General features: G+C 42.4%; 1 protein-coding gene across 1 annotated transcript in view; it reads left to right on the top strand.

The window, feature by feature from the left end:
• Positions 1 to 25757, top strand: part of LOC135195402 (uncharacterized) — a 118822-nt gene that overhangs the window by 16516 nt on the left and 76549 nt on the right. The window contains 3 exon segments of the mRNA XM_064221658.1: positions 3803 to 3972; positions 5969 to 6098; positions 19456 to 19652. Coding sequence (XP_064077728.1) covers positions 3803 to 3972; positions 5969 to 6098; positions 19456 to 19652 — 497 coding nt within the window.

Raw genomic sequence — 25757 nt, forward strand, 5'->3', positions numbered from 1 at the left:
CAAGAATCTCCCTTCGCTTGCAGAACCCTCGCCTAGCGTTGTTTGCAGACGCTCAGATTCAGGGTGGGGAGCGACCCTAGGTTCGCAAAGAGGTGTCAGGCATTTGGGAAGGAGAACAAGTGTCCTGGCACATAAACAAGAAAGAGCTAACAGCCATTCATCTAGCTTTGGTTCATTTCGAGGAAACAGGTCTCAGGTCTGGGGATTCAATTCACTCGGACAACACAACAGCCCTGCTTATATAAAGAAGCAAGGGGGGACGCATTCCTTTTCCCTGTACGAATCAGCAAAGGATCTGCTGATTTGGGCACAGGAAAGGAAGATCTCTCTCCTCACAAGGTTTGTGCAGGGAGAGAAAAATGTCCGGGCAGATCTGTTAAGCAGAAAAGAACAAGTCCTACCCACGGAATGGACTCTCAATCCTCAGATGCCAACAACTTTGGCATCTGTGGGGAAGGCCCAATATAGACCTGTTTCGCGACCAACAAGAATCACAGATTAGAAACCTATTGCTCCCCGATCTCGGATCCTCAAGCAGTAGCAGTAGACGCTTTCTGGCTAGATTGGACGGGCTTGGACCGCTTACGCCTTCCTTCCTCCTTTCAAGATAGTAGGAGAAGTATTGAGGAAGTTCGCTTGCTCGGAAGGAACAAGAATGACCCTCATCGCTCCCTTTTGGCCGGCTCTCGATTGGTTCACAGAGGTGCTGGAGTGGTTAGTGGATTTTCCAAGATCGCTTCCACTAGGAACGATCTTCTCAAACAACCCCACTTCGACAGGTTTCACAAAAACCTCCCCGCTCTAAGTCTGACCGCCTTCAGACTGTCGAAGGACTTGTCAGAGCAAGGGGCTTTTTCACGAGAAGTGGCGAAGGCTATTGCAAGAGCCAGAAGTGTCTCCACTTCTAAAGTATATCAGTCGAAGTGGGAGTTGTTTAGAAGATGGTGGTAAGGAAAAGAAAATATCCTCCTCCAGTACCTCTGTAACTGATATCGCAGATTTTCTCCTATATTTGAGAAAAGACTGTACCTAGCAGTTTCAACAGTGAAGGGTTACAGAAGTATGCTGGCCTCAGTTTTTCGACATAGAGGAATAGATTCTACAAACAATAAAGATCTTCATGACCTTATAAGGTCTTTTGAGACCACGAAAGAACATGTAATCAAGAAGCCTAGCTGGAACTTGGATGTGGTCCTCAAGTTCCTAATGTCGGAAAAATTTGTACGTCTCACGCAGCTTCGTTTAGGGACTTAACAAGAAAGTCTTTATTCCTTTTTGCGTTAGCAACAGCCAAGAGAGTGAGCGAGTTGCAAGCTTTGGAAGGTAAAGTGGGGTTTAAGAAAGATTCAGCGATTTGCTCCTTTCAACCATTTTTCTAGCAAAAAAATGAAATCCCTCAAAGCCTGGCCAAGAAGCTTTGAGATAAAAGGAATATCTTCATTAACAGGGAGAGAATAGAAAGGACTTTGTGTCCAGTCAGGGCACTCAAGTTCTACCTGGAGAAGAAGAAGTTGCTGAAAGGTACAGAGGAAAGTCTTTGGTGCTCTGTAAGAGATCCGAAAAGAGCGATTTCTAAGAACGCCCTTACATTCTTCATATAAGATGTAATAAGGGAAGCTCACCTTAAATGCGAAGAAGAGCATTTCAAGGTTCTCAGAGTGAGAGCTCATGAAGTGAGAGCCATAGCTACGTCGATGGCATTTCACAAAACATGGTCGCTTCAGGCTCTTTATAGAGTCGACATTTTGGAGATGTAATTCGGTGTTCGGCCTCGAATTACCTAAGAGATGTTAAAATTTCGTACGAAAAGTGCTTTGCTCTGGGAGCGTATGTTTCGCGAATTCAGTGCTGGGAGAAGGGCTGAGGCTAATCCTTCCTATTAGTTTAAGGCTTAAATTACTGTTTTTATTGGTGGTTGTTTTTATTGGCTAATTGTCAGAGGGAATAGGGACCCTCTTACAATTCATAGATTGTAACAAGACTAACATGGTCAGGTGATCGGATTGCTTCAGTGCTCTTTGTGATTTGTTTTATAACCTTAACTCTGTCATGTAAGAGGGCGAGTCTCCATTGATATGACAAAAGGTCAAGGCTCTACCATGTAAGTGGGTCAGCCCCATTGGTACGATCCCAGTATAAGGCTCTTTGTCGCGTAAGCGGGCTAGCCCCCATTGACACGATCCAAAGAGTTATTCAACCATAGGTTCATTCCTCGTTGAAACTCTTGAGGCAAGCAGACTCATCGACAGTAGTCATGAAGTCTTCAGCCCAATAAGGTAGGAACTATGGATTATGTTTATCCAAGAACATAGGTTGTTTTTTTCCCTGTTTTTTTAATGTATTTAGTTTAAGTATTATTTTGATTTTTTAGCTGTCTCTTGCCCGCCACCAAGGGTGCCAATCAGCTAAGTATATATCTGCTGGGTAAAGTTACTGTACAAAATGATATTGTTAAGATACAATAAAGTTTTGTACATACTTACCTGGCAGATATATACGATTAATGGCCCACCCAGCCTCCCCTCAGGAGACAGGTGGAAGAGAAATTATGGCTTAGAAAACGGGGAATAGTTCCAGACCCGCCACCCAGAGGGCGGGAATGGTGGATCACCTGACCTACCTGTCGCGTGTGCCGCGAGTTTTGTTTTGAATTCTGTCGGGACGACCGAGTCTATAGCTAAGTATATATCTGCCAGGTAAGTATGTACAAAACTTTATTGTATCTTAACAATATCATTTTGCTAATCCCTCAGAGAGGATGTCCAACTAAAGTAATTTTGAAAAGAAGGATTTTGCTAAGTTGTAATCTTGTTGAAACCATGGTGGTTATCTAAAATTGTGCATTAGAAAGCTACAAAAATCACAAGGAGATATTATTTTGAAGGATTGACACAGTTACCTTTCTTTGAATCTTTTGGACCAATAGTTATTCCCAAAAAGATGCAGTGGGATTTGAGAGGTAGGTGAAAAAGGATACAATACACAATATTCACCAATACTGTAAAGGAATGCACTGAAGTCAGAGGGAATTTTGATTCAATTACAGTAACTAAGTGACAAATTCTAAATTCATAGCTATGGGTATATGGATGTTTTTGTAAGCAGATTCATCCTTTGAAATTAAAAAGGGAGTCTGTTTTGTGGGATATTAAAAAATTTCAAGAACATTTAATCTGAAAGAATTTAAGGAATATTCAACATTGGGAAGATAGGCAGTTATGCCCCCAGTTATGGTTGTTAGTTGATATATGTACATATGTAAAGGAGCAAACCATAAAAGCAGTAACTTACCCATGAAGCTTCCTTCTGTGAATAAGGGAAAAATAAGGCTAAGAAAAAACTTTTATAGAGTAATACAGATGAAAAGAATAAATGGATTAACGTAAAGAAGTAAGAACTGAATACACGAGAGCTTAGTACTTTTAAGTAACAATACTGCTATAGAAAAATGAAGAATAAACTCTGGTCAAGGCCGTGTAATGTCATACCACCCTAACAGAATGAGGATATTAAAGGTCTATGAAACAGGTAGCAGGCAAAAACTTTACAAGTCCATGCGTTATGGACTAAGGAAATTTCATATTGAAATACGTACTTTAGGGCAGTTGGCAAAACTTGATTCTTCCCATAGTTCTTTGATTCACAATCATAGTGGCAAAATTAAACCAGCATTTCAAGTTTCAAGTATTTTTTGTTCATTGGTGCTTCAAAGTAAACAGCATCAAGGTTTATACTGTGAATTTTTTTTTTTTTCACAGTTCAAAGGTTTAGAAAATGAATGTTTTCTTATTATGATTTTCAGGGCCATGTGACTTCATATTACAGCTCAGAACTAATGAAGTATACTTCATTTCAAGTACATGATACAGAGGAGATAAGAGATATTCTGTCAATAGAGCCAGGTATTCTTGTTCTTACTCCCACATCACTTCATCTACGAACAAGACAAGGAATGCACACACTAGTTCATACGTAAGTAGCAAAGCTTGTTTCTTCTTGTCTTTGTTGAGACATTATATGTAGTGTTGTAGAATGTCATCAAAATTCTTAATTAATTTTTTGCTGAATAGTAGTTCACTCATATTTATAACTAAAATATGTAATTCCAGTGGTTTTTTCAAGGTGTTACTGCAGTTGCCATATAATAAATATTGGCTCTTTGGTTGATTCTTGATATGAAGCCAGCTGACACTTTTCAGTCTTCATATTTCATAGTTTTTCTTTCAGTACCTTCACTTGTACTTTCACATTGTGCTCCACCCTTCTTAGGCCGGGTATTCATGCTCGGGTTTACCTGACAGTCTACCCATGACCGTTTGACGGATGAGCACCCACACGTCAAATGTAGAACTGTCAGTCGGACAGACAACTCAAGGTCATTTCCCTCATTTCTCGCCTAGCCTTCGTCATGGCAACACCATATGGCAGCGATGGAAACTCCGCAGGGTGATAAGGAGTTAGAGCCACATAGACTAGCTGCTGCAGCAATTCACTTAAAAATAGGAAAGAAGCAAAAAGGGTAACACAGTGCAGGCAGTCCCTGTTTATCGGTGGACTTGGTTATTGGCGATCTGATTTATGGCGCTTGCCAAGTGCCATAAAAACGGCGATTTATGGTGCCATAACAGGCCGAGTTCCAGTTATCGACCATAAGGTGCCTTATGGCACCATAATATACCTAACAGAGGTGCCATAATGGTGCTTATGGCGCCGATAACCGGTGGCACCATAAGCACCACTATGGCGGCATAAATCGCCGAGTTTCGGTGAATGGCGGTTTTTGCTTATCTGCACCCCATCGGGAACAGAACCCCTGCTAATAACGGAGGACTGCCTGTATGGTATAAATATTGCCTATTAAAGAGAAATTTCTATTCTCATACAATATGAATAATTTTAAGCCTAAATTAGACGTAGAGGATGGTTCAGTTATATATGAAGTCTACTTTCACTAGTGATACCTTTTTTTAGCAGGACACTGGCCTAGGCCTATTTCAAATTGCATTTATCACATGGAAATAGTTTTTATTTATTGTATGATTTGGACTCACAACGGTCTACAAATAGCACTGCAGGGTCTAACACTGAAATTGATTAGACCCATACGTTGGTTACCCATCCACACGTGCGATAACCTGTCAGTCGGTTTTGAAAGAACTTTAGGTAATTCCATTGATTCTTCAGTTCTGGTGAGTGGCCTGACTCTGCCCACAAACATGTTTTAATGTCAGTTTTGATGAACTGACAGGTAGACTGACAGGTAAACCTGTGCCTGAATACCCAGCCTTCTTGAATGGTTTATGCTACATTGTAGTGGATTACTTATTTGTTGGGTGATACATTTTTTTCCAATTTCATTATCGTTTTGTATAATATTTCAGTACATACAGTATACAGTATTCTTGTCAGTTTTTCAACAATTATATCCCTGTTCCTTTTATATTACTAGCATGCTTTTCTTGTTATCTTTGGATCCTTACTTAATATCTTAGGCCTTTCATAACCTCTTTAGATGCCAAATCGGTTTTTTATTCCTCTCATAGCGTCATCCCTAGTTCATATTTTGTCGTATGGTAGAATCTCGGTATAATTCTGTCTGTAAACAACCATTCCTTTCTCCTCTACTTTAATTACTCCATTTTCATCTTATATTTTGCCAACACCTCCTCATCTTTTTACTTTTCTAATATAAACTTCTCCTTTCTTTAGTCAGTTGTGTTAAGGTTACGTTTCTTCCTTATTTTCCCTTATTCTCCCTTTACTCTTGCCATCAGTCTGTCATCTGTTGTACACATTTATTTCCCTGGAATGATGAAGTCATATTCAAGTAATCATTTTTTACAGAACTTATTTCATAGTAATATTATGGACAGTAGCATATTCTTTTGGGTAATAGTATAATTTTTACTAAATAGTTCGTTACATTTTTGTAAAGGAAAGATTTGTAATAAATAATTTTCCTTTTCAGATCTCCTCAGTTAGAGAACATGCAGTGCATGTTGCAGTTGGCAGATAACTTTAATCATAGGCTTTTAATGGGAGGGCACCAAAGTACCTTAATTGAATATGACTTGATGCGTTTTGAAGAGACTGTTTTGGTAAGTTTATGCTGGTTTTACATTAGCTATACCATTTAATGAAATAAAGATCTTCAGTTTAAATTTGAGTTGTTATAATCCCACAAAACCTGTTTATGTAAATTGAGACTGGAGACATGTGCATTATTTAACATACTGTTGTATCATTATAAGTCTTATACTGTATTGCTTTATTTTAGTGGACTAGATCCCACTCATACAAGCTTGCATCACACATACTTTCTTTCACTTTTCTGTGTGTTTTAGAGACTTGTTACTTCTCCCTGGAATGCATTTTTCAAGTTTTTGTTACCATTTCATCATGTTCACTTAATGATCAAAGTTATTTTTTAATTATTTTTTTTGCACAAATTACTCGGTTTCTGTAAGTGCAACGGTAGGACCTAGTATCCAATGACTTTCTCTTGAGTTGCATGTTTTTTATTCCTCATATGCCCATACCTGTTCTATTTGACTGTAATGCCTATGACAGCAAGAAGGTCCAACTCTTGCCATGAATGTCAAGTTGATGTTGGCAAACGAGGCCATTGAGTGAGTGAGTCAGGAGTTACTGGGGTTCTGTTGCCTTTTTGTAGTCATGAGGCTGTAGGTTGATTATTGATTTTTACTCATAAGTAATTCTGAAAGTTTAGAGTTTTCAAATGTGATTGTGGGACTATACAAACTTGGTGTTTTTTTTTGTTTCCAAATGAACTTCTTGTCTTGACTTCTTGTCTTGACTTCTTGTCTTGACTTGCCTATTAATATTCTTACATTGGAAAACATAAAATTGTCTTAAATTTAAAATGTGTTGATTAGGTGAGTTTTGTGTAATAATTATTGAATTCTTAATTGATGTTACCATAAAAACTATCCATGTGTTAGAATTTTCTTGTAACAAAGTCGATATTACCATAAAAACTATCCATTTGTTAACTTAGAAATTCCCTGTACAAGGGTTATATATGGTGGTGTTAGAGAAATTTTTTAGAAAGGCCTAAGGGACATCATCCTTTCAGTCAGCTTTCAGATACATAAGAAATTATATTCTAAAAATCTGCAAATGTACTTTTCTGGGCTCAGCTCGTGTCGCTGCGCGAAATATCCTTTAATCTATTATTTCTAGGGTAAATGTACTAACACTACCAGAGAATAATAAAATAAAGAAAAAGGTCAGTGTAACTGACTCGCTCACCCTCCAGGAGGGTGTCGGTATAACACTAGGCGAGTGAGACCACTACCACGAGCCAAATGTCCAATAGAAATCTCCCCACTACAACAACCTCCAAGAGGGGAGCCGTCCCACAGAGTGAGCAGCTCGTACTACTACTACTCCATCCCATGCTGCCGACTGCTGCGCCTCTGGTGGCCATCCTTTTCAGTTAGCGCACACGAGTCACACGTGTTATTTTTTCTCTCTGTGTTTTTTGTGCCCTTCTTTCTTTGGATTATCTATAATGGAGCGTGCAGCTATCGCAGCAGCTAAGTTAAGTACTCAGTATTTACGGTTAGTTGGTTTTTTCCGGCCCCAGAGACAGTATTTGCCGTTTTTTAGGTATAAATACGGTCTCGGGGTCGGAAGCATGCAGCATGGTTCTGCCTCGTGGTGGTTCGTTCTTGGTCTCCCATACCTAGAACATCCCCTTATTTATGTACGCTCTATATTATTATCCGCTTTACGTAGGGTACGGTCTACTCAGGTTTTTTCATGCATGCATGTATTTGTTTTACCTTATGTAGGCTTCTTCTATCCAGACCCTAGTCCAGGTTCTTAGTATCGGCCTCTGACTAGCTTTGAGTGGTAGACTTGCCTTCGGGTTAGTCCGTACACTCCTGGATTTTTTCTCCTGCTATATTACCTTCTTTCTTTCTTTTTATTTATATATAATAATTGTATTTTGTTATAGTTAGGTTAGTTAGGCGTCTGGCGTAGCCTAGGTCCTGGCTCATTGAGCCTATTCTAACCGCTCATCAGTTCCGGTTGCTTCCCCATAGCATCTCTCTGATTAGTTGTTGGTTTTGGCCCAGTGGGCCTATATGCTACCGCTTTTCAGTTCAGTTGCTTCCCGATAGCATCTCTCTGATCAGTTGGGTTGTCCTAGGCTTAGTTATCGTATTTTGGTCTTACCACCGCCTCGTGGTCACTACGTGATCACGGGTCAGCCAGACGCCTGTCCAGTCATCACCCTTCCCCCCCCTCCCGCTCTTCCATAGAGGTCGGGCGGGGGTGGGTCGGTCTGCCCATGCTCGCTCCGCTTACCCGAGCCTGCCTCCCTCTCTCCCTCAGACGGAGGGGCGGGGCGGGGAGTCGGGACAGACCCAGACTGGTCTCGACCTCTCCGGCTTCTCGGCCCGGCCGGGTGGTACGTAGTGGGGGGTACTGGCCTTTCCCCCCCTCCGTTGCTACCTTGTCGCTCCGGGCTAGCTCGAGCCTGTATGTCTTCTCGCCTTTCCCACCTTACTAGGGCTCCTTCCTGATCGGAGTCCTGGTATCCAGCGGAAAGATGTTAGTCCACCCAGTAGAGTGGACCGGAGCATACAGTGGGTCTCTGCTAAACCTTACCGTATTGCTGAGTTACTACACTCCGCTACGCACTGGACTTAGTCCAGTTCGCTTGTGTTTTAGGTTTAAGTTATCTATAAGTTTATCTTAAGTACCTTAACCATCCCCCCTCCCTTACATGTTTTACCGGATCTCTCCGGGAGGGTTATAGCCTATCAGGCGATGCAGGGAGGGGTTATGCCAAAATTTTTTCCGAGCTCCGGCATGCAACGGAGTTCTTCTGTCCTTTAGTCTGTAAGTGATGTTTTTTTAAGATACTCATGTGTCTTCCCACTTACAGGCCACCAACTGTGAGCATCCGGGATGTTCCGCCACACTTCAGGACCCATGTGGACAACGAAGTTTTGCCGGTCCCATGCTCCATGCGCGATCCGCACGGGGACATCCAGGTCTGGTACCATGAGACGTGTACCATATGTTACGATCTGGTGAGCCAGCTTTTGGAAGGGGTAAGTATTCCATCTCCAGTAGCTGCTCCGCTTCTATTTTTAGTGCTTAAGTTTTCATCATTTACTTTAACTTAAGGCACCTAGTTTAAGTTATACTTTAAGTTTTAGTTTTAAGTGATTCTTAAATCTAAACTACGCCCTCTCTTACAGGCGCCGGCAGTAAGGGATACCGCACTGGCTACCCTGCGGGCCTGGGTCGGCGGTTTTGGGAAGAACGCCGCCAGGGTCAGCCCCTACATCCTGGAGAAGCGGTTGGCATTATTAATCTTCCCGGAGGCAAGGCGCAGGATACGTTGACCCGGTAGAGGCGGACCCGACTATCGCCTTCATCCAACAACAGCTGGCTGCCTCCTTAACTGATCAAGACCAGGATATCTCCACGGACGTCGCAACCCTGGATATTAATGTTGAACCTATGGTAGGTATAGACGACCTGTGGTCGAGGTGGTAAGGTGGACACCCAAGGGTCCCTTGGGCGTAACTGTTTCTTCTACCCCTGCAACCTCTCCATCCTTCCAAGGCTTTACGGGTGACGAATTATATACTCCTCCTGACGCTTCGTTAGGCCTAAGGTCAAGGCTAAAGTGATGACCTTGACTAAGACGTCATCGTCGTCTAAGAAGACGACCTCGGCTTCATCCTCCTCACGTAAGTCTCCGGCTGGGAATCCGGAGCAGACAGGTCTAAAGCTTCTAGCTCTGGCTCTAAGTCCTCGAGAGTAAATCCTCCAGAGAGAGATCTCGCACTCCAGGCAGAGTCACCAGTTCCGCTACCATTGGTTCCGATTCAGAGCCTCCCCTCCACCTCCGCAGCAGCTCCGGCTTTGGACTCCATGCTGGCCTGTTGCAACAGGTGGGCGACCTGGTTGGGTCCCTAAAGAGTATATGGAACAAATGATCTCTCGTCTGTCGGATAGGATACTTCCCAAGACTCCATTATAGCCGGGCTGAGAGAAGCTCCTCTAGCCTCTCCTCCACTTTCCAAACACAAGTGGAACTCAGCTTCCTCCGAGACTCACTACCTCCGTTCTCTATGAACAACCCATGAGAGTAGCGTCATACGCCCCCTTCCAGGACGTCCCCCCTTCATCTCTATACCGGAATTTGGGACTCGAAGAATAGAGGACTTCGAGTTCTACCCGGAAGGCCTCCAGCCTCCGTTCATAGGCTACGCAAGGCTCACGCCTTCGCTATGGTTCGGGACGATAGGGTACCAAAGGAGACAGTCCTCTATTCACGAGACCAGGCTCAGAGAGAATGGCTCAGGTGTTTAGAGGACATGGATTGTTTTCTCTAATACCAAGATACAACCGTTTAAAAAGTCCCCCCTTTACCATTTTCACAATGGATGAGAGTACCCCACGCTCCCGTTCCTAACCAAGATAGCGAGGTCGACCATCCCAGCGGCCCAGAAGGGGGAACCTATACCTCAGTTGAAGGAAGCAGATCCCACATCTCCGTTACTCCCCTCAGTTGGAGAATTGTGGAAGACTTGCCGAACACATTCTCAGCTGGCAAACTCAAACCGGACTGTGCTATGGAGCAGTTTGGTGAAAAGCTACCCAGGCTCCCAGATAGTCTTATTCAGGCTGAATTTGACGCAAAAATCACGACTAGCCAGATCAATCAACTCTATGGCTATGTCTGAGGTAGCAACCATGGCCTATGGATCAGAACCGATTTTTAAGCTCATGACCAAAGCCCTGACTCAAACGTACAGTCAGATATGTTCGAGTTTGCCACTGCTAGAACGAATTGTAGGAAGCATGTCCTACAAGAGGCAACCATTCGACATGAGCCGAATAGGTTACTCTCCTCTAACATCTGGGGAGCAGATCTCTTCCCAGAAGCTATGGTTAAGGAAGTCCAGGCAGAGCTACGAGGTTGAACCAGAGCCTTAAGGACCGTTGGGGCCTTACGGCTAAGAGGAGGCAAGACCTGACAGCTAAAGGTAAGGGCAGAGGAAACCCAGACGTTTCCAACCTTACCAGAAAAAGCAACCACGCTTTTCTCAACAAGTTCCAGCAGTGCCGTTAGTGCAGACAGCCCAACCTTCCACTTCTAAAGTCAATCACAGCCAATTTATGTGTATCCCCTCAGCCTCAGCCTCCACCTCTTACGCCATCTCTCCAGCTTACAATCAAGCTTCGAGAGTCAAGCTTCACGAAGTATGACCGCGGTCCTTTCGTGGGAGAGGATCGGGAGGCCCCTTTAATAGGGGAAAGCACTTCAGAGGAGGCCGAGGCGGTTACCAGAACCAATGAAGAACTTCAGTAGGAGGGAGGCTGTTTCACTTTCGCCACCGGTGGAACTTCAGCCAATGGGCTCAGAGCATAGTGTCAAAAGGGCTGGGTTGGAGCTGGTTGACGAACCCACCTCCAGCCAGACTTTCCGTCAACTTCCTTCCAAAGAATGACGAGTACGCGGAGGACCTCCTTCAGAAAGGAGCTATAGCGAGAGTCAAGAGATTAAAATTTCAAGGTCGCTTGTTCAGCGTGCCAAGAAAGGCTCACAAAAAAGAAGGGTAATCTTAGACTTGTCCCGCTTAAACTTAGCCATCTGCTGCGACAAGTTCAAGATGCTCACGATCTCACAGGTGCGGACCTTACTTCCCCGTGGGGCCGTCACCACCTCTATCGATCTTACAGACGCCTACTATCATATCCCTATTGCAAGACACTTCCGTCCGTATCTGGGTTTCAAAGATGAGGAGACCAGACATTCTCCTTCAAGGTAGTTCCATTCGGACTCAACGTGGCACCCAGGGTGTTCACGAAGCTAGCAGAAGTGGTAGTGCAACAACTCGATCACAAGGGATTATGGTAGTAGCGTATCTCGACGATTGGTTTGATCTGGGCCCCAACAGTCGAGGAATGCAACAGAGCTACACTGAAAGTGATTCAGTTCTTGGAATATCTAGGCTTCAAGATAAACAGGTCCAAATCAAGACTCACTCCAGAGTCAGACTTTCAGTGGCTAGGCATTCAATGGAATCTATCCTCCCACACTCTGTCGATTCCATCAACCAAAGGAAGAAATAGCGAAGTCAGTCAAGCAATTCTAAGTCACAAACTAGCGTCAGGAGCTCAGGAAAGGATCCTCGTTCTCTCCAGTTCTTTGCATCAGTGACGAACGTCTTAATGAAAGCCAAACTGAAAGACCTAACCAGAAATCTGGCGCTCGCGAGCAACTGTCAGGTCCAGGGACAAACTATCCTCAGTGCCTCTGATTCTAAAGAATCGACTTCGGCCGTGGGCGAGAGTCAAGAATTTGTCAATGTCAGTACCCCTTCAGTTCCCTCCACCAGGGATCACCATCCACACAGACGCGTCCTTAAGCGGCTGGGGAGGGTATTCCCAGGTCAAAAAGGTTCAAGGGACTTGGACACCTCAGTTCCGTCAGTTCCATATAAACGTACTGGAGGCAATGGCAGTGTTTCTTGACTCTAAAAAGGTTGCACCCACCAAAGTACTCCCACATAAAGCTAGTCCTGGACAGCGCAGTGGTAGTACATTGTATAAACAGAGGAGGCTCCAAGTCACGTCATCTAAATCACGTCATGGTAGCCATCTTCTCCTGGCAGACAAGTTCAGTTGGCATCTTTCCTCCACTCACATAGCGGGAGTGAGAAACGTCATAGCAGCGCCCTATCCCGATCAGTACCCTTAGAGTCGGAATGGTCACTGGACAACAGTTCGTTCCAATGGATCCTTCAAAGAGTCCCAGGGCTACAGGTGGATCTCTTCGCATCCCAAGCGAACCACAAACTACCGTGTTATGTAGCCCCCAACCTGGACCCTCTGGCCTATGCCACGGACGCCCTGGCTCTAGACTGCAACAACTGGGAGAAGATTTATGTCTTCCCTCCAGTGAATCTCCTCATGAAAGTATTGAACAAACTCAGGACGTTCAAGGGTCAAGTGCTCTAGTAGCCCCAGACTGGCCGAAGAGCAACTGGTATCCTCTAATTTTGGAGCTGGGCCTTCGTCCTCTTCGGATCCCCAGTCCCAAGCTCTCCCAGTCAGTACAAACGAAGACTGTGTTCGCTTCCTCAGGGATTCTCAAAACCCTAACTTTATGGATTTCATGAAGTTTGCGGCAAAAGAGATGCGAATATTGACCCTCAGAATATTCTCTTCTTGGAATCCGATAAAAGGGATTCAACTTTGAGACAGTATGATGCTGCTGTCAAAAAGTTAGCAATCTTCCTGAGAGAATCAGATATTAGAATCATGACAGTTAATTCAGCTATATCCTTTTTCAGGTCTTTATTTGAAAAAGGTTTAGCAGCTAGCACGATTACGACAAACAAGTCAGCTTTGAAAAAGATATTTCAATTTGGATTTAACATAGACTTGACGGATTCCTACTTCTCGTCTATTCCTAAGGCATGTGCTAGACTTAGGCCTTCTGTGAGGCCTACGTCAGTTTCATGGTTCTTAAACGATGTTCTAAAACTGGCTTCCGAACCGATAATGACACATGCTCGTTTATGATGCTCTTAAGAAAACCCCTATTTTTATTAAGCTTAGCTTCAGGAGCAAGAATTTCAGAACTGTCGGCTTTATCCAGGGATCCGGATCATATTCAATTCCTTCCCACAGGGGAAGTCCTACTTTCTCCGGAACGTAGCTTTTTAGCAAAGAATGAAGATCCTTTGATGAGGTGGGAACCTTGGGAAGGTACTACCCCTTCCACAAGATGTCTCCCTTTGTCCAGTTTCAACCTTACGAGCCTTCTGTCCAGGACCTCCTCATCCTCATCGGGTCCCCTCTTTAAGAGGGAAAAAGGTGGAACTTTATCCATTAAAGGCATCAGGCAGCAAATCCTGTACTTTATTAAGCAAGCCAATCCTGACTCTTTCCCGAAAGCACATGATGTCAGGGCAGTAGCCACCTCAATTAATTACTTCCAACATATGAACTTCGATGATTTGAAAAAGTATACCGGATGGAAATCGCCGACAGTGTTCAAACGTCACTACCTTAAGTCCTTGGAAGCTCTGAAATTCACAGCAGTAGCAGCGGGTTAACATAGTTTTCCCCTGACTCTAGCTAAATTGTAGTAGAAGATTCAGTCCTCCTTTCTACCTGCCTCACCCAACGTTCGTCTATTCCTGCCTTGTTCATTTGCATTCACCTTGTGTCTTAGCTGCTTTTATGATAGTGTAGTGAGTGCCCCTTATTGTCTGGCTAGGGACACTCACAGATGATTACAAACATTGATCTCATGGATGTTACCCCCTTATTTTTATGCTAGGGGATACATCATATTATAATGGTTACGGGTTTTGTATATTAAGTCATATACATTCCTTATATATTATTATTGTTGGTTGTTTTGTTTATCTGTTTATATTAATTGCTATTATTCTTTTGATACATGCTGTTACACAGATATCATTGGAGACATGTAAATCATTTTACCTGTATATATGTAAATTACCTTATGTTATCAAACATGATTAGGTTTAAGGGTAATTTAAGCATAATTTTTATTTTTATATCACTGTGTATATGTATCTTTTTAGCAATTATATTCTCTTTATATATATTTTATCTTTTATTTGAGACCTATTCTGATTTATTTTATTTTATTACTTTGTTTACTTTGTTTACAATCTTGTGCTATTTCTCTGGTACGATTTCGCGCAGCGACACGAGCTGAGCCCAGAAAAGGGATTTTGACGTAAGGAAAAATCTATTTCTGGGCGATTGGCTCGTGTCGCCAGCGAAATCCCACCCTACCCATCCCTTCGCTCAAGATTGTCTGCTAACTTCAGGATGGCCACCAGAGGCGCAGCAGTCGGCAGCATGGGATGGAGTAGTAGTAGTACGAGCTGCTCACTCTGTGGGACGGCTCCCCTCTTGGAGGGTTTTTGTAGTGGGAGATTTCTATTGGCATTTGGCTCGTGGTAGTGGTCTCACTCGCCTAGTGTTCATACCGACACCCTCCTGGAGGGTGAGCGAGTCAGTTACACTGACCTTTTTCTTTATTTTATTTATTCTCTGGTATGTGTTAGTACATTTACCCTAGAAATAATAGATTAAAGGATATTTCGCTGGCGACACGAGCCAATCGCCCGAAATAGATTTTTCCTTACGTCAAAATCCCTTTTATCAGTTTAAGTTGCTCTTCACTTAATTGACTCGTAGGAAGAATATTTTTTTGATGGGCAAGTTTGCTTTTGATGGCTCACCTGATTTTTGTATTAGGTTATTTTATGCAGATTGTCATTGTTCCTTGCCAGATTTTGTACAATGCATTTGGTAACTAGATTCTCAGGTATGTCTGTCGCCTGCTCCCTTTTCTTGTAAACTGTATTTCACTCAGTATTAATTGGCATCGAAAATATTATTTTTTTCCATAAGTAAGTCTTTGGAAAATTTCTATGCATTCTAGAGGGGAAAGGTTATGATTTTCATTGCCCCATCCTAACCCCAGAGGAAGATATTCATTGCTAGACAGTAATCAGAACACCTGCAGATGACATTTGGATGAAGTACATAAATCATTATTAGCCGTAAACCGAGACCGCCATAACCCGGGGACTGCTTGTACTTTCAAAAAAAATTTATTTCTGTGTTGGCTGATTTACAGCACATGAATTGATGGACGAGTAAAAATTTAAAGGTTGCAAAGAAAATTGTTTTTATTATCGGGCATTCACTGATAAACCTTACTAGAGCAAGACTATCGTAATGAAAGTGGAAAGTTTGTAATGTGTTCCCTTTTTTGATAGTAGTTTCTTAAGGAAATTCACCCCTGACTCTTTCATACTTGGTCAAAATGTGCAAACTATTTTCAGGTTTTGAAGATTAGCATTTTTTCCCTCTGTAACATTTTTTCCATCTATTCCATCTATTTGTAAAATTTGTATAGTATGGATTGTAATCTTGATACTTTTATTTTATTCTGTTTTGGATGTCATGCTCTTGTTTTGTTGGAACCAAATGTAACTTATTCTGTATTTGTATTTCTAATATTTCCTCTTGTGGCGCATAGTTTTTCCTGTGCCTGAGGCATAAAAGAAATATTGCATAAACCTACTTTCAATACAATCAGAATCTTAAAATACCCCACCAGATGTAGTCCTATCCATTTGTATGTAGTACTGTGACAGTGATGGTTAAGGACATATCTGATGTAAGGCAAATGGGAAGGCAAATGGGTAGTGTATGTAGTACTTTATAATTTATCTGATTTTTAAGGTGGCTGGTTTGTTAACTTCAGAAAAGCTGATTTCATGTTAAAATCAGTTAACATTAAAAAGTAGTATTTTTAAAATAATAGAACTAAAATAAAATACAGGTATTTTTTATTTATTTTTTGTGTTCAGAATTGTTTTTCATAATTGGACTGCATTTTCAGTGCTGGGAAGTACAGTATATGATTGCTAAGTTTGTATTTTTTCAGTTTTGAAATTAGTTTTTACATAATGTATCGATTAGCTTGAATATTTATTTAGGGTGGAAATGAGATTCTGAATGCCCCAGGGTGTTTAGGCTTGCTTTTAGGAATGAAGAGAGCACTCAAAGACTGGATTAAGACAAGGACCATTACTCATGTAGCTTGTAGGTTTGTTTCTAGTGAGTTGTTCCTTTGATGATACATACTCTTTTATATGCCTATGCCATTGAAAAAAGCTTGTATGGTTGATTAAGCTCAGTAGCAAGGTATATTTAAATGAGAAGGTGGGAGACCTACCTTCTCACTTAGCTATTAACAGTATTAGTCTGAACAGTTATTCAGACTTCTTTGTTACTGGTGGATTCTTATCCAGTATATTGTTGATGAAGTGCTTGATTTTCCTCTTTCTGACTCCAGGATGATGATTTTGGCTTTCTTTTTGGTTTAGTCTGCTGTTGTGGTATGAATGGTACATCATACTTAGTGCATGGTGGAGTCTTTTGGGATTTTATATCACTGGCATGGTTGATGTATGGTTGATCCTCTTTTACACTGCCTCTAAACTGAGTCAGATGTCTTTCTTGGTCACAAAACTTTGGTTGAAGAAGTGCTTTTGGTGGCATCAAAGGAGAGCATTCGTTCCTTCTCACCCACCAGCCTTCTAGGATTAACCCTGGATTGGTGATGTTTTTGTCCTTTTCTGAAGATGAGTTTTTTTGACTGAAAGGTCTCTTTCTCCCAGACACAGCATTCTGATACCCAAGATACCATTATTTAATGTGCCTTTATGGACAGCTATACCATCAAAGCTGGCCTTAATTAAGAGCCAGATCTCTTTCTGCCTCTTGTGGACTTCTTTCAAGCTTTGGCCAGGAATGGAGAGGATTCTGACCCTGGGAAACCTTCTCATTCACTGCTGTGCATGTGGGGATGCTTACCACCTTTCTACAGCTTCCTCCAATTTCATGGTACTTTCTCCATTACAGTGGCAACTGCTGCCTCCTTTTTTGAGTCTACCTGGGGGAAGAAAGGTAAGGTGCCTGAAGTCACTTCCTGCTTAGACTTAGCAAATGGAGACAGGAGATAGCCCTGAATTATTAGGTAATTATACTAGGCATTGAAAGGTGTCTGAAAGATGATGACATACTGCAAACATTTCCTTTGTTCAAGATGTACAAATTGCCCTTTTTTTATGTATGAAGTAACCTGAATGAGAGAATTAACTGATAGATAATATTAATGAGGAAAATAAAATCTCTTATTAAATAATTGGGCAGTTGCACTTATTTAATATTGATGAATAGTAATCAAATTCACTTTATGGACTTGTAGTTAGATGTGGTAACACATGTAGCTCACAGCTGGATGATCCATATTCATTTCCTGAACTGGGTGAGGAGGGACGGGTGGGTGTGTTCCATAAAACCCAGAACCTATGCCTTTATTGACCTAAAGCTTGCCTCGGTGGTGTGATCGGTATGGTTTTGGTGTGCCACCTCGGTGGCCACTAGTTCGGTTCTCAGGCATTCCATTGAGGGGTAAGAAATGTGTCTTTCTGGTGATAGAAGTTCACTCTTGACGTGGTTCGGAAGTCACATAACGCCATTGGTCCTGTTGCTGAATAACCACTGGTTCCATGCAACGTAAAAACACCATACAAACAAATTTATTGACCTAAACTGCATATTAGGTATACCTACTATGCATTTCAGCTGCTGTGTCCAATTGTTTTTCGCCATTAAAATATTACAAAAGCGCCGGACAACTAGTTTTACGTAACTCTCTCTCTCTCATCTTCACACACTCCTGTGTTTTTACCAACCATTTATTTCTCCTTTTAAGGGTAACTTTTAAATGAAATTACAGTAACTTTAATTTCATTTAAAAGTTAGCTTAATACTTATGTAAAGACAACTTTCTCTCTCTCTCTCTCTCTCTCTCTCTCTCGCTCGTCTCATCTCTCTCGTTCTCTCGCTCTTTGTCTCTCTCTCTCTCTCTCTCTCTCTCTCTCTCTCTCTCGTAGTTAGCAGTAGCAGATGATTTTTAATTGAACTATTTTTACCTTTAGTTTCTAGAACTGTAATTGCACTGTTCTAAAACAGACACATGACTAAGAGTTGTATTAGTCAAAATAAAAGCACTGTTTGTTCATGAAAAGGAATGTCAGAACAAAGAGAAAGAGACAGAATAAAGAATTTCTTAAAAGTGGTTGATAAGACTTCTGAAAATAGATCATCGGTTGGAAGGGGGAAAGAAGGGAGAAATATGTTGTATATATATGTAATCTTCACACACTCCTATATTTTTACAAACCATTTTGTATTTCTATTTTAAGGGTAATGTAATATGCTAACTTTTAAATGAAATTACAGTAACTTTAATTTCATTTAAATGTTAGCTTAATACTTAAGGTGCATGATTAAGGACATATTTAGTGTTCTCTAGAAGTAAGCATTTATTAGTGTTTTTAGAGATTGTGCCAAACTTGCACAAAAATTCCCCTTGTGCGAGGGGGTCTGGAACCTAACCTTGCTTAAGTTAGAGATATTACTGTACATTAGTAAGATGGTAATACGTAGTGATCCCCAATCATAATGCCTTTATGTGGTAAGCCTAAGTGTTCATATATTTTTTTATTTTCTTGGTATGCCGAGCGTTCATGGCAAATTCAGATTTTGCGTTTTGGAACGTCTGGAATTTTTAAAATAATTCTCAATCATGTTTTCAGGTTCATCTTAGTAAGTCAGGCTTAACTTTAGGGCTGGGTAAAATTTTATTTACTTTGTGTAAAAATCACACTTTATTTATTATATTTGGGCATCTGTGAAATAGTGTTTGTCCTCATTATGTTAAAATGTCTTTTATATATAAAAATGGTTCACAAATGCAAATGTGATACTGAAAGACTAAGTAAACTATTGCAAGTAACTTAATACAATTTTCTCTTGACATTCCAGCATGATGTAGGTGAAAATGGATGTGCCATTCTTCGTGATCATCCAAGGTTTGTGTGTTGTGGTGATGTTTCTGGGAGAATCAGCTTGAAAGATCCGAGGACCATGCGACAGGAGCATTCCTTTCAAGCACATAGTGGCATTCTTTCAGATTTTGATGTTTTAGGAAATTATATCGCAACCTGTGGGTTCTCAAACAGGTAAGTAGAGTGATCATCTCTTTTTAAAGATTGGAACCATTTTTAAAGAGTTTTACTGACGAACATTAGCCCCTTAACTTCTCAGATGCTTATGGTGTTTGTCCTTCTGAACGTTCAAGATATCCACAGCTATCGTTAATTCCATATAATTTCTAGCAAAATTAGCAAAAAACTGAACTACTCGTTATATTTATCATTCAGTTTAAGACAGTAGCAGATCCAGGATTTAGGAAAGGGGGTTGCTGTGTGTTAAAGTGTAGGGGCAGCAAGCATCGAAGGCACGAGGCAATAAGCTAGGGTGTCTGGGGTTAGTTGTACTTTTATGGTAGTTAATATGAAAAACCTGTAACCAATAATTATTCTTGTTAGATGGAAACCAGTTACAGATTGACTGAAATTGGGATATATAATACATTCCAGTTTCAATAGTTAGAGAATACCTATTGATCAAAAATGAAATATAGATCATTCATACCATTCTTTACCACAAATGTTAGATTATCTGCTACACTTGCATTAGTTGCATACTGCAGAGTAGTTTAAGCAAATAAAGCAATGCCCATAATATACCAGTAAAGTAAAAAAGAAAGATACATATTTGGCACAACCTATTTAATTGACATGTTTCACAAATGGTAAACTGGGTAAAGCATTTCCTGGTCAATGTTTGCCCTCTAAAGCAAACTTATCAAGTCACATCCTCTGCACTTTTTTCAATATCCCTATGCACATGGATAATAGCTAAGTTAGAAAGTCTGTCAGCAGTCATAGTTGTTCTGAGATAGTTTTCAATCTTCTCAGTGTTGAAAAAGATTGTTCTGCTGTTGCTGTTGTGATTGGCATTGTCACTCCAATTCGGAGCAGCATGTGTATATTTGGAAACAACATTTTTTCACACTTCTGTAAAGCTGATAGCAGTTTTTTGGTGGGTCATTTATATTTTTCCATAATTCCTGCCAAATCTCATATTCGCTGAATACCTTATTTCTATCTGTGAACATAGCACACATATTTGAAAGAGACTAGTTTAGGTTCTACTGTAGATGATGAAAGTCTTATTTGGATTTGAAATACCAATCTTTAATGTTACTGCCACTATAAGTCTGCAGCAAGTCATTGCCGTCTAGATACAAGCCCGGACACTGAGATGGATAGTCCAAATGAGCTGTCATAAATAGTGTCAATTCCAATAGATATTGGTTTTTATTTACCTTCTTCAGTTATCTGCATGTACCTACTGCTATTATTTGTGATAAATGTACGTTACTGGTGTATATAACGAGCACAACGACAAGCAAAAGTAACATTTGTTCATGACACTTACCTGCCAGATATATATATAGCTGTATTCTCTGACGACCGACAGAATTTCAAAACTCCCGGCAAACGCAGTGGTCAGCCAGGTGGTTAGTACCCATTCCCGCCGCTGGGAGGCGGATATCAGGAACCATTCCCATTTTCTATTCAGATTTTCTCTGTCGCCGGTATTGTAAACACCTGTTTCCAGTACCTCTGCTTAGGATTTAGAAAACTCCATTTGTCACCTGAGTATTTTGATTGTCTTTTGGTTTCGGACTTGGCTTTGTGACTTGGCATACGCTATTGTGGTTTGGATTTGAATTTGCTTTTGACTATTCTTAGAATTGAGATGTCTGGATCTAGTTCTACTAGTTTCAGAGTGTGTGGGGTAGAAGAGTGTAAGGTGAGGCTACCGAAAGCCTCAGTAGATCCTCACACAGTATGCATGAATTGTAGAGGGCATGTTTGCTTGTTGGATGATAGGTGCAAAGAATGTGAGGTTTTGACTAATATTGAATGGAAGGCGTATGAATCTTACATTCGTAGGCTTGAGCGTGACAGAATTAGGAGGTCTTCCTCCAGGAGTGCTTCTGTCAAAAGTCAAGGGGCTAAAGTTCCCCAGTCTAACCTAACTGTAGAACCTGTTACGCCTAACCCTGTAATTTGGCCTTCGGGCAAGGAAGTGATCGCTACAGAAGGGAATGCCCTTACTACAATTATGGAATCGATTCGGAACCTTGAATCGAAAATGCTCGTGCTACAATCTAATGTGCAAAACTGTAGTGATAGTGTTGGTGCCCCTAGTGATGTGGAGGGGGCGTCAGATCGGTCCTATAATGCCTCTAGGTTGAGACCTCTGTCGGACTCCCAGAACACAGGGAATGGACATGTCGAAAGCCGAAGGAGGGTTACGGAAACTAAACACCGGTCTGGCGTCCCTTTGGCAGAACCTGAGGACGCATCCCAGGCTGCCAAAGATCGTGCGCAAGCTCGAATCTTGAAAGAGTGCTTCTCTTCCTCCGAGACGTCCTCACCTCATCTCGGGTGGGACTCTCGGAAGGCCTGTCCAATCGAGAGGGGTAAGGAGGACGTGAGATGTCGCACAGGCGGCCATCGTCTTTCTCGCCCTCTTAGGAAAGGTCTTACGGAAGAGGACGCTTCATCGGGAGATCGATAGCGTCCTCCGCCTCGATTTACGCTTTGTTCTTCCCCGGAAGACTTCGAAGACAGTATCCCACAGAAGAGATTCAGGACGCTTTCTGAGCGTCCTGATTCGAGTCCGGAGAGAAGGAAGAAGGCGTCCCCTTGCCCATCTTCTTCTCAATGGATCATTCCTTCACATGGATCTTCACCATCCAAAAGACCCTAGTAGCGATTCAACAAACATTTAGATGCGTTTTCGCCAAGAAAGAAGCAAGATCACGTCGTTGTAAGAAAGATCTATGGCTACCTGTCAAGAAATCTAGGTGTTCTCCTTATTCTTCTCTTCGTTCTTCGTCCTCTCCTGATTCGTCGCCTTCTAGACTTCATCGACTCATTCAGGAACACGCAAGCACTCCTGTTGATAGAGTCTCTAGAAGTATCGGTGAAAGAGACAAAGACACTAGATGTCGCACAGGCAGCCGTCGTCTTTACCAAGAGTCGAAGAACGTTCAGAAGGCTCGCTCCGACGTCGAGTTGGAAGAAAATAATCATGGTTTTCAAGAACAGGAGGAGAGATATTTCAACAAACAAAGAAATTGCCTTTGCTTGTCAGGACGCTTTTCAGGATGCTTCGTGAGGACGCTTCTCTGGGACGCTCCAGTGTCACAAAACGTCGGGTTTTGCTAGACTAGGAACTTGCAATTGCTTGGTTCAGAAGATAATGAACGAACGTTAAAAGTTAATGACAATGTTTACAGATATTGAGGTACGCAGCATGACGGAACGTTCTTTTGAGGACGCTAGGCCGTCCTACAACTCAAGATCGAATTAAAGAAGCTTTGACACGACGTCCATCACGTCAGGACGCAGATGAGGACGCTAGGCGTTCTACAACTCTAAATCGATTTAAAGATGCTTTGACAAGACGTCCATCACGTCAGGACGCAAGTGAGGACGCTTTTGAGGACGCTAGGTGTCCTATAAGTCAAGGAAATTTTAAGGGCGCTCGTCGTCCTTCACATCAGGACGCTCTCCAGGACGCAAATGAGGACGCTTTTGAGGATGCTAGGCGTCCTACGCGTAGAGACACCCTAGAGAGAATGGAGCAGGACGCTCGTCAGAAGTGTAAGCGCCCTATGCTTCAAAGTCTTCGTAGAAACTACAACATGGGTGCTCGCCAAGAGAAAGTTATCCAGAACGCTCCGTATGACGTTCGTTTGGAAAAGCTGGAGAGAAACTCAAGATTGATAGGAGAACGTACCCGGGTCTCCTCTTCAAAATTTAGTTCGAGTACAAGACTTCGGTTACAAAAGGGAGGTAACACTTCAGTATCTTCTCACTCGATCCAGGACACACCTGCGTCTCCCTTGGAAGAAGAGGAATCGTCAAGCGATCCTGGCCCGGAGGATGAGGAGGAACCTGCAACTTCATCCTCTGCGGACTATAAAACTTTAACTCGCCCCTTAAAAGACTTGTTTCCCAACAAGTTTCAAGCTCCAGTCCCTCTCTCTCTGCCTTCGCAGCTAACTTCATTGAAGGCAAGAAAGACTCCAAACTTCGTTAAGATGGCCACTTCGCTCTCGAAGATCAGGGAAGTGGTATGAAACAGAGGAAGAAGCAGGTTTAAGAATCCCTTCTTCTGCCCAAGGTGATTTCGCCAACTTAGTGGACGCACCTAGAAGATCTTACCTTCCATCAACAAAAGTATCCTGGACGATGTCAGAAATAGACCACCATCTCAGAGGAATTTACAAAACACTAGAAGTTTTTAACTTCCTGGATTGGTGTTTGGGGGTCTTAGATGTGAAGTCTAGAAGTCCAGATTCAATTTCCTTGGAGGATTTATCGAGTATATTATCATGTATGGACAGGGCAGTAAGGGATGGCTCCGACGAACTGGCATCACATTTCGCGTCGGGAGTCCTTAAGAAACGCGCACTTTACTGTAGCTTCACAGCTAAGTCAGTGTCGCCTGCACAGAAAGCAGAACTTGTTCGCCCCCTTTTCTGCTCATCTTTTTCCTCAATCGATGATAAAGGACTTGTCAGTTAATCTCCAAGAAAGAGCGATGCAGGACCTATTATCTAGGTCTTCGAAACGTCCTACTGACCAGATATCTTCCCGAATCACACAAGCTTCCAGGAAGAATTATAAGCCCTTTCGTGGAAGGGCTTCCTTGAGAGCCTCTACTCGAGGGAGGAGTTTCCCTAGGGGCAGAGCCACCTCAAAGACCAGGGGAAAGAAATGACTTATCGGGGTTTCAGGCACCGGTCGGGGCGAGACTCACTCTCTTCGCAGAAGCAGAGGGATAAGAGGTGCGAACTCTTGGTCACTCGAAGTGATCGAGAAAAGGTTACAAGATCCACCCGTTTCTCTCAAAGCCTCCATTAAGCATGGAACCGATAGACCTATCGCCCTCTTACCAGACTTCAAAGCAACAGATCTTGCTTGATCTTTTGGATCAAATGTTGGAAAAGAGAGCGGTAGAAAGAGTTGTATCTTTGAACTCCCCGGGCTTCTACAACAGGTTATTCCTGGTTCCGAAGCAGTCGGGGGGATGGAGACCTGTCCTAGACGTGAGCAGGCTGAATCTTTTCGTAAGGAAAGTAAAATTCAAGATGGAAACTGCACAGTCTGTTTTAGCATCCTGAGACCAGGAGATTGGATGGTGTCCTTGGATCTCCAAGACGCCTACTTCCATGTTCCGATCCATCCTCGGTCCAGGAAGTTCCTCAGGTTCGTCTTGAAAGGACAGGTCTTCCAATTCAGAGCTCTCTGCTTCGGGCTGAGTACAGCTCCTATGATATTCACGCTTCTGATGCGAAATGTAGCAAGATGGCTCCACCTTTCGAAGATAAGAGTCTCACTCTACTTAGACGATTGGCTGATCCGGTCGTCATCAAAGGAAAAGTGTCTGGAGGACCTTCACACGACATTACAGCTGACGGAGGCACTAGGCCTTCTTGTCAACTTCGAGAAGTCCCATCTGATTCCTACACCAGTCCATCGTGTAATCTTGGGGATTCAGATGGATTCAGTGGCTTTTCAAGCTTTTCCATCCATGGAACGTCGGCTGAAATGCTTAGAAAAAGTATCGGTCTTCTTAGAGAAGGAAATATGCTCGGCGAGGGAATGGATGAGTCTGCTGGGGACCATTTCCTCGCTGGAGAAATTTGTTTCCCTGGGAAGACTGCACCTCAGACAACTCCAGTTTTTCTTAGTAGACAACTGGAAGAACAAGGAAGACCTAGACGAGATTTTGAGAATCCCTCAGTCGGTCAAAGATCATTTGAAGTGGTGGTTCGATCCCGTCAAGCTATCAGAAGGAATGTCCCTCAAAGTTCTGAGCCCCGACCTAGTGTTGTTCTCAGACGCGTCCATGACGGGCTGGGGAGCAACACTGGGGGAGGAGGAAGTGTCAGGCCTCTGGAGAGGGGAACAGAGGTCCTGGCACATAAACCTCAAGGAATTAGAAGCAATTCGATTGGCTCTTCAATTCTTTGAATCAAGGATTGTGGGACGAATTGTACAAATCAACTCGGACAACACCACGGCTCTAGCGTATATCAAATAACAGGGAGGGACTCAATCTTGGTCCCTGTTTCGGGATAGCGAGAGAAATCTTACTTTGGGCGAAAATAAGAAAAAATATAACGATCCTGA

The sequence above is a fragment of the Macrobrachium nipponense genome, chromosome 16 (assembly GCF_015104395.2).
Source record: "Macrobrachium nipponense isolate FS-2020 chromosome 16, ASM1510439v2, whole genome shotgun sequence".
Lineage (NCBI taxonomy): Eukaryota > Metazoa > Arthropoda > Malacostraca > Decapoda > Palaemonidae > Macrobrachium > Macrobrachium nipponense.